The sequence below is a fragment of the Danio rerio genome, chromosome 23 (assembly GCF_052040795.2).
Source record: "Danio rerio strain M-AB ecotype USA chromosome 23, GRCz13ab, whole genome shotgun sequence".
Lineage (NCBI taxonomy): Eukaryota > Metazoa > Chordata > Actinopteri > Cypriniformes > Danionidae > Danio > Danio rerio.
The window spans coordinates 9,855,501-9,869,083 of record NC_141043.1 but is presented as its reverse complement, the minus strand read 5'-3'; the positions used below and the strand labels follow the sequence as shown (position 1 = coordinate 9,869,083).

Here is a 13,583-nt window from a genome sequence, read left to right as displayed (position 1 = left end):
CGCGGGAAGGTGATGTGACGATCTCTACATGTAGCAAAACCATAGAGTAAAAAAGAAGGTAAAATGGGAAAATGTAAGTTTGCGTATTCCTGGTTGGAGAAAGACAAGTTTAAACAGTGGCTGAAACTTGTCGCTGAAAAAAAACTGCGTAATTTATTCTTTCAGACTTTGTGTCTTCTGAGCTTATCTGAGTTCTGTTGCATGGCTGTGCTCTATTGATTTAATTAAATACAACAGTTTATTAACAACTGTTTATTAATTTAAAGGTTTGATACTGATTAGAACTTGATATTGCGATTAGGTCAAATTAAAATCATTGATTAAAATATTCTGAGAAAGTCTTTAAAAGTGCATTGAAATTACCTGCATATGTCATGTGCTAACAAGAGGAAATTATTTACATTAGACACTAGCCTGAAGTGTTAATGCAAGGCAGGATGACTCCATGCTTTTATGTTGCTAACATCAAATTGTAACTCTAAAATTTGATTGTCACAGCAGAAATCCAGACCATCAAACCTTCTTTCATTCTTCTATTGTGTCTGGTCATTCTTCTTTTACCTCTGGCATCAACAAGACATTGTCATGGCTAGAGAAGATTTTGCATGAAAATCCCAGCAGATCAGCTGACAATACTCTAATATTTTAGTGAGATTTTCCAAATCTTATTCATGAAGGTACACCAATCCTACACCTTTAATCTTTTCCTACTCAGATGGACCTCAAATGAATGGGTCATAAAAGAGAGACATCCAAAATGTTTACTGTTGTTGTGTCTAATCAAACTGGGTTGAGAAACACTGAACTTACAGTAAATAACCCTTCTTCCTCATTCTGAAACTCAGTTTGAGCTTCAGTCGATCATCTTTACCATGTCTTTACTCCTAATTGCATTGAGCTGCGGTCCTCTGATTTGTTGATTAGATATTTGGGTTAATGTGCAGATGAACAGAGGCACTTAATTAAATGCCATTAAATTCAATTCATCTTTAATCCTATCGCTAATGGTCGATGAACAACACGATGCTGAGCCTGCATCGCCGATCTTCCGCCCTGCCCCCATCGCAAACCCGCTTGCAAACAAATACACACTTAGGCCCAATTTACACTAATATGTCTTAGTTTAGTTTTAGAATGAAAATGATCCGCATCCACACTGGCGTTTCATCTAGCAATTCTGAACAGCCCTCTGTCCGGCTGAAAACACACATCACGTGACACACACACACACACACACACACAAAGCCACATACTATCAAGCGCTTGTCTGAGCTTCAGAGAGCAGTGCACGTCAGACAGTTCATCATAACCCAGGCTCATTTTAAAAACGTAGTCACATGGACACTTCTGGAGACCGCGAAATATGTCCCGGAGGGTGCGTATTTTTTGCAGATTATGTTTTCGCTAATCCGCGAGAGGCTGCTGTGTGTGCTTTTTCCTATCTCAAATTTCTCTTGTGAGTGCCGTTTGCACCCGCGCTGTTTTCACGTAAATCCACCAAAGGCTGCTCTCGACTGACCATTTGTCTGACAGACTGAATGGGCGACTGGGCGACCGGTCAATTGACTGACTGGTTGCAGTGGGAAAACCCTCCACACGGAGGTAAGCGGTCAGCTGGTTAGCTTGAAAGGAATGGCGTCATATAGCGTTCGCATAAAAAATGAAATGCAGCCATAAGTACCTCCGGCTAAATAATTTTTTGTCTCCAGAAACGTCCATGGGACTATGTTTTCAGAACGAGCCTGTGTTGGTTTATCAGGGATGTAACGCTGGATCGTGTTTCAGTATAGTTGTTAAACATGATATTTAATTAAGCTTGTGTCTATCTAACAACTCTTCGGTCTTTTGAATCTTTCAGATAACAAGTCACATCATCAGTACACTGGTTCCATCTTTCACTTTCACACTTGTACTTAGTAATTTTAGTGACAACCTCAGATACTATGGTTGTGCACCTTTTTTACCAACCAAGTTTGTGGACGCCATTATACCGACACAGTTTGCTCTGCTCATTCATGCGAGAGTCCCGCAGAAAAAGTGATTGACGGGTGGTAATTTGTGTGTAACTTATCTTTATTCGTTTATGATTTATTTATGGGTAAAACAAAGCCCATGCAGGTCAGGTAGTTGAAACGGTAGGCTACAAATAATTAATTCGTTATGAACGAATTAATTATTCATAAATAATTAATTCACTTCAGCCTATGACAGGGATGCCATCTTCCATCCCGGTGTTTCACATTAGACATCGTACGATACCAAATTGGTCGACATCGCCCAACCCTTATCTATAAGAAACAATATATAGAGGAATAAATCTATAAAATAACAGAATTTACCGGAAGTTCATTACAAGGTTATTGTACCATAATGGACAACACCAACTTCAAACTATTAAAAATATTAATAATAGTCACTTTTTAAAACTTTTCAAGGTTAAAAGTTGCTGTGAGAAAGATTAAGGTCCCATAATGTAATTAAAAAGCATAAATAAATGAGGAAAACAGAAATCACAGAATACAGAAAATTGCTAATTTACAGTTTTTTTTAAGAGTATGTCAAGGCAGCTTAACAGAGAAGAAGAAAAAGAGAATAGTAATGTTAAGAATAGTGTTCAGTCAACAATATCAACTTGGACCAAGACAATTGTCTCGTCACTGATGTATTTTCAGGAATAAGTCTTTTATTGATGACCATAACAACAATCTGCTCTGGATATGGGCCGGATTGACATATATGTGAACCTTGAGATAAGGAGAAATGGATAGACTAACACGAGCATAGATGCCATTCAAATTGCAGTGTTTTTATGGAAAACTGATTTTGCCCTGATTAACACTGCCTAACATTCATTAAGAGGATTTGGATTCAAAGTTATACGTTTCTGTTTTATGAGTGTGTCTCAAGAGGAAAGAAAAGCTTATCTTATAACTTTCATTTTAAGCTGTCTTAAGTTGATGAAACTATGCTTCAAGAGGCCAAAGCGTTCAAAGTTTGCATTCAATGACTGATACTGTCTTTCTTTCAGGTCAGCGTGTCAATGCAGTTTAATGGTAAATCGGGAGTACAAGTGAGGACACCCAGTAATGTGGCAGACCTGGCAGCCTATTCATCACTCCAAATGTACATCAAGCTTCCCAGTCCTACCATTAAAAAGAAACGACAAACTGAAGCCACCAACCCCCAGTTTGTCCTCTATCTTGGAAACCGAGACGTAAGCAAACATCAGTTAAACAAGCAATTTGTTAAATGATTTATTGCATGTATAGTTATTAGGGTTACCCTCGACTAAAGGTTTCCCTGGTCAACAAGTGGAATAACTAATCAATTTCATGTGTTTTCAACCAAAAAGGTCAAGAGAGGGTTTTTATTAGTAATTTATTGGATACAATTGAATAATTCGATTTACAAAATTCTGTTATCCACAATGCAATGCAAGAGTTACATTTAGGAGATGCCATCCTGATTCACGCTTTAATACGTAGCTGATATTAACAGGTGGAGTTCACTTTTCAATCATTCTCCAGTACTCCATTGGCCGCACCCATACATACATCCTCTTTTTCTACTAATTCTCTGCACAACATTAAAAGCATAAGACTTTCTCAACTGCACATCTAACAGGACGTTTAGCTGCAGAGCTCAAGTTCATTTTAGACAATCAGGCCTTTTCATTTTTATCAGCTTTATCTATTTCTGCAAAAATGCTTCTTTAGTATGCAAAGCATATCACACTCAACAGAAGTCCAGTTATTATATCACCTTTAAGCAATACAACGACAATTGTTTAATGAAAAGAAAACTAGACAAAGTTATGTTTAAAGTATGTTCCTTTTTCTCAACACTAGTTATTCATTTTAATCGTAAGTGATCTAACTAGCCATTTATTAATAAACCATTTAAATCATAGTAATGCAATTAAAAGACTTTTATAATGCTCAGCTTAATAAGTGATAAAGTGCTACTTGTCAGAATTAGTGTTTGTGACTTTGTAATGGAAAGCTCATATGGAGGTTGCATTAACATTTTATTATTTATTTGACTAGTTTTTGGGGTGACACAATGACGCAGTAGGTAGTGCTGTCACCTCACAGCAAGAAGGTCGCTGGTTTGAGCCTCGGCTGGGTCAGTTGGCATTTCCGTGTGGAGTTTGCATGTTCTCCCTGCGTTTGCGCGGGTTTTCTCCGGTTTCCCCCACAATCCAAAGACATCCGGTACAGGTGAATTGGGTAGCAAAATAATCTGCCAATGGGGTAAGCAAAATAATCTTGTTTTTCCCATTCAACAGAAGATTATTTTGCTTATCCCATTGGCAGATTATTAAGCTTGTTTTAGTGAAAAACTAACTTAATATTGTCCTATTATTTCTGAAAACAAGACATTATGTTTTGCTTGTGTAGAAAATGCTACATAGTGTAGAAAATTTTTAGATATTTGGACTAGAAACGAGACAAAAAATCGAATGAAGTAAAGCCTTTTTTGCAGCGTATATGCATATCAATTCAAAACTGTTCTGCCTACAAAACCACACAAGAAAAAAAGTGTTTGAGATCAACATTTGTGGTATTTTCTTATTTGGTGTCCATATGGAGTCATTTTTAAGTGAAGTTTTAACAAACTAATTTCGAGAGGAGCATGTGATCTGATTGAGCATGACTGCCTTATCATCTGTAATCAGTAATAATCCAATTAGATTGATCCAAGCTTACTATAAATGGATCAAGGCCCAAATGGATCAAGAATCCCCCCCTCCACCCCAACTCCTCCGTTTCCTCCCTTTTCTAAGGGGGAGCTCTCGAGACCTACTTAATCTCGGATCCCCTTATATGCTTATTGACAGGGCGGGTGCCTTGGCCTCAAGTATCTCCGAGCTCTGGTTTCTCTCCCAGGACAGCATGCCAAACCTGCTATAAATGCTAGGCATATCTAAGTGGGAACTCTTCAGTTGGCATTTTATAAGAAACGCCTGGACTTTTTGTAAATAAAAATGAATGAAAATGATATGCCAAAATTAAGAGACTTAAAACAAGCAAAACAAATCAGTCTGAAGGGTAAGACAATTAATCAAGTTTTTCCTTTTGAAATGAGATTACTCCATTGACAGATTTTTTGCTTGTTTTAAGTAAAAACTCACTTAATTTTGGCTGAAAACATTACAATATCTAGAAAATGCTTCTTGATTTAAGAATATTTACAAATTTGGGCTAGAAACAAGACAAAAACTCTAAGTAGGAATAGCATTTTTTGCTGTGCAGCTGATAAAATATGGGTAGACAAAGCCTCTTGCTGATTAACGGTCAGTCGACTATTGACTATTACAGGGAAGCCCTAATAATTATGTTTTATTTATACGTTTTTTTTTTAAGTTCCTCATAATAAATGATTTATGTAACTTTGAACACTTGCGTCTGTGCTCTGTGTGCTGTAGTCCAGTAAGGAGTACATGGCAGTGACTCTAAACGGAAAAAAGCTGCGCTGGCACTTTAATGTGGGAGGAAGTTCAGTGGATGTGCTAATGGATGAGGACGTGAAGAATGATTTCTTCAACAAACTCATCCTGGAGAGGTGCAAAACATTACTACTTACATAACTACTTACATGCATGTGATGCTATTTGTTTAGCTCTGTTTACTTTATGTTTTGTGTGTGTGTGTTTAGGACTCTGCAGTACGGTCAGATGTCTATGACTACGGATCAAGATGAGAACAATATAATTAAACGTATCATGGAGGCAAAAGGGCAAAAAGGCCTGCTTAACCTTCCAGCTGAGGAGACCGTGTTTTATGTCGGAGGTTTTCCCAGCACCTTCAGTGTGAGTAACAGCAAACCTGCATCTGTAGAGCAGAATGTCACACTGTATATTGGGAATCGCCACATTTGATCTGTGCCAATAATTAATCATTAAGAAATAACTAGGTATAATACCCTGACAACCACATGATCATCATTTTTATGGGGTCAGTAATTGCTTTAAATGAATCATTTTGTTTGTTTAGCAAGACATTATAATTTAATTAAAAGTGAAAGCAAAGACGCAAAGTTAACAAAGTTTTGTATTACATATTCAAATGCTAATATTCATCAAGACTTAAGAAATGCAAAATACAGTTTGCACAAATATACAAATCAGCACTAATGTTTTCAGCATTGGTGATAATAATAAATATTGGATAGTTACATGCACTTAAATGAACAGTTATATGTACTTACTGTATGCTTTAGGGTTATAATTACTAGTAATTATTAGTTACTTGTTAGTAACTAGTACTTGGTAAGTTACTTGTAATTATCAGTTTTAATTACTATAGTAATTACATAGAACTTGTGTAACAAAGAAAACTTAAAATAAAGTGTTACTGAATATTTGTTAACCAAGCAATACACTGATTTTGTGCCTCGAAATTCAACATTTGAGTATGCTTGTAAAAAAAAAGCCCATTGTACATTGCACTGATGTTATGTAGTTTCGAAATGCAACATATTAATGTTTTAATGTAGAAAAAGTCAACGTGGGTGTCTTTATGAGCACAAATACAGCATATAAGCTCTTTTATGCTGTTGTGTTATCACTTACATTGAAAGTCATATCTCTCTCTGCTTTTCATGAACTTTTCATGGCAAACCAATTAAATAGCCCTGCAATATATAGAATAAAATCACTGTCATAATGTTTTGTGCATAAATAAAATTCACGCATCCGTAATTATAAAATCGTAAAGGAAAACGGAACGTACTTGTAATTTTACGAGGGTACAATTCCAAAATCTGCAAATAGAACAGACACAAGATACGACATTTTCTTTGTTTGTTTGTATATGACGGATACATTTACGATGGGTGTACTTTACAAACACGAAACACAGTTTTACCACAGACCTGAAGTCCTTATTACGAGTACGAATCAAACAGCGACACTCCACTGTCAAAATTACGTCACCACTGTCAAAGGCATTAATAAACAAGCGAGAGTCATCGATCACAACAGTGACTTAATCAACAGATGTCATGTTATGGTTTCACTCATACTGCGCTCGCTGCCTGTAATGTTAACTTACATTATGCTAGCTCACTATCCTCGGCCCATTCTTAATTTTGATTCTATAAAATGTCCAAGAACCACAGTGAAAATGGACCTCATTAAGTCTCAACCTTTATTACAGCTCATGACGGATTCTCATTTCTCAAAGAAGGAATAACAAAACTCTTACCTGCTACGGTGTGTGGGGGCTCTGAGTACCCAGCAGGTGCGCCGTTGTGATCGATGACTCTTGCTTGTTTATTGATGTCTGTGACAGCGGTGATGTAATTTTGACAGTGGAATGTCGCTTTTTGATTCGTACTCGTAATCAGGACTTCGTGTCCGTGGTGAAACTGTTTCGTGTTTGTAAAGTACACCCATTGTAAATTTATCAATTATATTCAAACAGACAAAGGAAATGTCGTATCTGAGTCTGTTCTAATCTCAGATTTTGAAATTGTACCCTCGTAAAATTACGACTACATTCCGTTTTCCTTTACGATTTTATAATAACGGATGCGTGGATTTTTTTACGCACTAAATATTTATGACAGTGATTTTATTCCATACAATACAGCATTTACAGATTTACAGATACATGATTTACAGTGCTCAGCATAAATACATTATCCATTTATCCATTTCTCAGTAAATATAGGTAATATATTTTGGTGCATTTGAACATAGCAGATTTATTGAACGTATATATTTATTAAAATAATATTTAAGTCACCAAACATCTTTATAAATAAAAAAAGAAAATACATTTAAATTCAAGCAAAATTTTGAGCAAAAACCCTACAGACTACAAACTGTAAACTAAATTTAGATATTTTTGTTTTTCTTGATTTTACCTATTTTTCTTCACATTTCTATTTCATTTTTTGGAAAAACATGTACATTTGGATGTACTACATTTGGTTTCAATACTGACTAATCTTATGTTTATGCAAAAATTTAGTATTGTACAGCGTCTTATAGAAAATCTAAATTAAAAAAAATAGATCTGTGAGGTGTGTACTCATATATGCTGTGCATTGTATGTATCTCTGTATATGTCATATTTTTAAATAGAGAATAGAACATTTTTGTCTCTTTCTAGAATTATCTTTTTAAAAAACATCCCTCAATCTCAATCTTTCTTCTCTCTCTTTCTCTCAAACACACACAGCCTCCAGGGACTCTGAACCTGTCGTCGCCTTTAGACTTCTTCAAGGGCTACGTGGAGCTGCTCAGTATAAATGAAGAGCTAATCAGCCTCTATAACTTTGAGCAAACTTTCGACATGAACACCACAACTGATGCACCATGTTCACGGTCAGAGGGCTTTCATTTATTATAGATCACATAGCATTACCTGTGTTTAAACTTTTGTGTAACCTCATGTGTTAAAACAGGAAGAGGCCAGCAAACACGCCTGAATGGGTGGTTGACGGAGTGTATTTTGACGGTACTGGCTATGTTGAGGTTTTGTTCGAAACTCAGAAGGGCGACCGCACCTTTGACCAGACCATCAGACTCATCTCGCAAAACGGCATTCTGCTGTCCTTCCAGAGAGAGGTGAGATTCAGCTTTTTATTTGGAGGAAAGTTCTTACCCCAGGTGGAGGAGTTTAGGTATCTTGGGGTTTTGTTCACAAGTGAGGGAAGGATGGAACGTGGGATCGACAGGCGGATTGATGCAGCGGCAGCAGTAATGCGGTCGATGTACCGGTCTGTTGTGGTGAAGAAGGAGCTGAGCCAAAAGGCAAAGCTCTCGATTAACCGGTCAATCTACGTTTCTACTCTCACCTATGGTCATGTGCTTTGGTTCATGATCGAAAGGACAAGATCTCGGATACAAGCGGCTGAAATGGCACTTGAAACATGGATAGCGTGGTGACACAATGACATTAATAGATCTATGTACTATACTTGCAAGACGGGATCAAAAAGCAAAAAGCAACTCATGTAAACATCTTGATCTTATTATTGTCTTATTCAGATTAAGGCACATCATTAGATTACTGATAACCATGTAAACATAGTCACAAGCCCAAACTCTAGAAAAAAGGAGTTCAGTATTTTGATAACAGCCTCTCCACAGGTTAGTAGTAAGCTAATGTAATTTCATAATGCAAAATTTAGGTTCATGCTAACCAACAAATGATCAAAGGAAATATATGAATGTAATTCAAATATATAAAACATGAATTGATGTTTACTTTAAACTTTAATTATATTGTTCTATTAAAATTTTTGGTCCCACTTTATATTAAGTGGCCTTAACTAATATGTACTTACATAGGAATTAATAGTTTGTTACAATGTACTTGTTGTGTAAATGTATTTACTGTGTACTTATGCTTGATTAAATACATGTATGTATTTACATCTGTAATTAACTTTTGTAATTGCATTTGTAAATACACTGTTGACCATCCCTTACACCTTAACCTACCCTTCATCCTACCCATGCCACCAAACCTGTCCATAACCCAACCTCTATTTCAACTCAAAAGCACCACAGGTGTTCTCAAATACATTATAAACTCAGTAAGTACATTGTATTTATTTTTTTTATGTAAGTACATAGTAGTTAGGGACACTTAATATAAAGTGGGACCAAATTTTTTTTTAAAAGATTTTGTCAAAAAAAATATTTTTCTAGAGTCATCCATAATTTTGTGGTTTAAAAGTATTGGTTCAGGCACTATTTTGGCACCGGTACTGTTTTAAAAGTATCAATTTAGCACCGGTATTGAAATAACTTCAAACAATACTCAACCCTACTGATATGGCAAGCCATTTTTACAAAAACGTAATTTTTTTTTTACTGATATAGCAAGCCATTTTTGCATGTTCAGTTTCACGCTTAAGCATTATATTTTTTATCAATATGGCAAGGCATTTTTACATAAAGTCCAAGTCCATTTTTTGACTGTCAGAGACATCGAGGTTGATTTAAATCAGTAATATCAGCAAGAGGCTTTGATGTATCATAAAACACACACATATATATATAGCAATTTGTCTCACAGATACTATAAAAAATTATCTTATTAATATCCAAACAGGTTACCGAACAAAAAACAAGCATACACACTTTAATTTAATAATAATGATTCCTAAACATAATGACAAAAAAGATTAGTTGAAAAAACAAGACAGCTCAAAATCTTAATTTAATCATGAAGGCAACACGCCCTGTAAATAATACATCCAGGCTGCTAGAATTTTCCAGATTAAAATAGAGAATTTTTTGTGAAATGTAGATACACGTTATCGTTTATTAATGTCATTTTTTTCTCTGTCTCTTAGGATAAATACGTGACCATCGCTGTTCTTGATGGCTTTCTGAGGGTCTTTTATAACGTTGAGGGAAGTTTGATGCCTGGACCAGGCAACCCAACAAAAATCAGCAATGCTGACAAAAAAACTGTAAGTGATACATACTATTTATTCAATATATTCTTGCCAGCATCAGCACCATCTTTTTAAGTTCAATTGATTTTATGGAATTATTCATTGTGTTTTTTTTTTTCAGTTGCAAGTCATCCTTCAACTTAACAACATGAAAATGCTTGTGAGGCTGGATCGTGAGACGTTATATACACTTTACAGCGAAGAACTCAATTTCACAGGAAGATACTTCTTAGGGGGAGTGCCAGAAGCTGAGATGCCTAATGAGTGAGCGTGCAGATATTTACATTCAATAGCGGCACTGTAAAAGGCGATTAGTTGACTTTACTTAAAAAAGAGAGTACACTTGTGGCCTTGTATTATATTATTAAATAAACAAACTGTGCATAGTTATAAAAGTTAAGTCAATGGGTTTTGTAATTCAGTTTTTATTTCCAAAATGAACATAACATTTTGCAATCAGACTGAAAAGTACCTTTAACAGCTACTACCTCATATATTTACCCCATCCCATCATATGCACATCAGGGATCACATGATAACTGTAGTTTAGACCAAGGATTAAAAGAAATTACATTAAGTTTGACATTCACAGTGTCAGATGAGGGTTAAGTGTCGCAGATTTCCTTGATTTCGCATTTATAGATTTTTCGCAGTGCCAAAAAGTCCAGTTTAGTATGTTTAATCTGTTCTGATGACGTGTTGAATGTTTAAAGAACAGATAGATCACCTTTGTACCAGCATTTACTTTGTAGCACTTGTTTATGGACCACAATTTACGGACCTTTGCATTGGGAAATTGAGAGTTATCATTTAACAATAACAATACAGGATCTTTAGGGAAGAAAAATTTTGTAACTATAAATAAATTGTCAAGCACCTCTGAACATTTCGAAATCATACAGTGCATCCATAATTTTTTAATGTTACAGCCTTATTCCAAAATGGATTAAATTCATTTATTTCCTCAAAATTCTACACACAATACCCCATAATGACCCAGAGATGGGTTGCGGCTGGAAGGGCATCCGCTGCGTAAAAACTGGATAAGTTGGCGGTTCATTCCGCTGTGGCGACCCCGGATTAATAAAGGGACTAAGCTGACAAGACAATGAATGAATGAATGAAACCGGAAAAATCACATGTTCATGCAGCCTTTGCCGTAAAGCTCTAAATTGAACACAGCTACATTCTGTTTTCACTGATCATTCTTAAGATGTTTCAGCAGCTTAATTGGAGTTCACCTGTGGTAAACTCAGTTGATTGGACATGATTTGAAAAGGCATACACCTGTCTATATAAGGCCCCAGGGTTGACAGTGCATGCCAAAGCACAAACCAAGCATGAAGACAAAGGAATTGTCTGTAGACCTCCGAGACAGGATTGTCTCGAGGCAGAAGGCTGGGGAAGGTTACAGAAAAATTTCTGCTGCTCTGAAAGTACCAATGACCACAGTGGCCTCCATCATCCACAAGTGGAAGATGTCTGGAACCTCCAGGACTCTTCCTAGAGCTGGCCGGCCATCTAAGCGGAGTAATCGGGAGAGATGGGCCTTAGTCAGGGAGGTGATCAATAACGTGATGGTCACTCTGTCTGAGCTCCAGCGTTCTTCTGGGGAGAGAGGAGAATCTTACAGAATAACAACCATCTGTGCAGCAATCCACCAATCAGGCCTGTATAGTAGAGGGGCCAGACAGAAGCCACTCCCTGTCTGGAATTTGTCAAAAGGCATCTGAAGGACTCTCAGACCATAAGAAACAAAATTCTCTGGTCTGATGAGACTCTTTGGAGTGAATGCCAGACGTTACGTTTAGAGAAAACCAGGCACCGCTCATCAACAGGCTAATACCATCCCTACAGTGAAGCATGGTGGTGGCAGCATCATGCTGTGGGGATGTTTTTTAGCAGCAGGAACTGGAAGACTAGTCAGGACAGAGGGAAAGATGAATGCAGCAATGTACAGAGGCATCCTGAATGAAAACCTGCTTCAGAGTGCTCTTGACCTCAGACTGGGGCGATGGTTCATCTTACATCAGGACAATGACCCAAAGAACACCGCCAAAATATCAATGGAGTGGCTTCACAACAACCCAGTGAATGTCATCGGGTGGCCCAGCCAGAGCCCAGATCTAAATCCTAGTGAAGATCTCTGGAGAGATCTGAAAATGGCTGTACACTATCGCTTCCCATCCAACCCGATAGACCTTGAGAGGTACTGCAAAGAGGAATGGGCAAAAATTCCCAAAGACAGGTGTGCCAAGCTTGTGGCATCTTATTAAAAAAGACGTAAGGCTGTAATTGCTGCCACAGGTGCATCAATAAAGTATTGAGCAAAGATAATAATAAATTAATTAATAAATAAATTAATAAATTTGCAACAATTTCAAAAACTCTTTTTTTCACATTGTCATTATGGGGTATTGTGTGTAGAATTTAAAGGAAATAAAGGAAATTAATCCATTTTGGAATAAGGCTGTAACATTAAATACTTCCATATGCACTGTGTGTAAAAAGGTTTCTGGATAGATAAATCTATGATAATACTTACTTTTTAAAATTAAAATCACCTTGTTGCTTTTAATCCAATGAGTTTACTAACTTTTTTTAACTCATCGCTTTTTACAGTGTGTGTGCGTGTGCAGTTGTCAACAGGTTGTGTAATTAACCATCTGTTTGTGGCATTGCAGTTTGAAGAGCATCTATCTCAAGCATGGCTCCATCAGGGGCTGCTTCAGGATCATTAAGTCCATGGGGAGCTTTGTTCAGATAAAGACCATGAAGAGTTCAGGCATCAGCTTTGGCTGTCCAGATGACCTGCTGGTGAGAGATTACACTTTATTCACTTGTGCTGATGCTTCAGGAACATTCACATTCTTCTGGGATGAGGGGAACATACTAGTGTTTGCTTAGTTACAAGTGTCCTGTCATGACAAGATGAGATTACAGACACTAGTAATTTAGGTGTTCATAGCAAATGCTTTCTAACAGAAGCATTTAAATACCACAGACATTAAGAAGCACCGAATAGTGCACTGACTAAACTCCTAAACAAATGGACTGGTTTGTCATTCATTGTAAATAAAATGCTGGGTTCCACACCATTTCTTCATGTTGTCCCAACACAAATCGATCAAGTTAACCTAATACTTTTTTATACATTTAGG

General features: G+C 36.7%; 1 protein-coding gene across 3 annotated transcripts in view; it reads left to right on the top strand.

Moving 5' to 3' along the window:
* Window positions 1–13,583, top strand: part of lama5 (laminin, alpha 5) — a 201,838-nt gene that overhangs the window by 167,561 nt on the left and 20,694 nt on the right. For all 3 annotated transcript variants that reach the window (XM_087305121.1, NM_001039171.2, NM_001442039.1), the window contains 8 exon segments: window positions 3,029–3,214; window positions 5,429–5,565; window positions 5,659–5,812; window positions 8,190–8,335; window positions 8,416–8,578; window positions 10,318–10,437; window positions 10,544–10,686; window positions 13,107–13,239. In XM_087305121.1, the coding sequence (XP_087161247.1) occupies window positions 3,029–3,214; window positions 5,429–5,565; window positions 5,659–5,812; window positions 8,190–8,335; window positions 8,416–8,578; window positions 10,318–10,437; window positions 10,544–10,686; window positions 13,107–13,239 (1,182 nt within the window).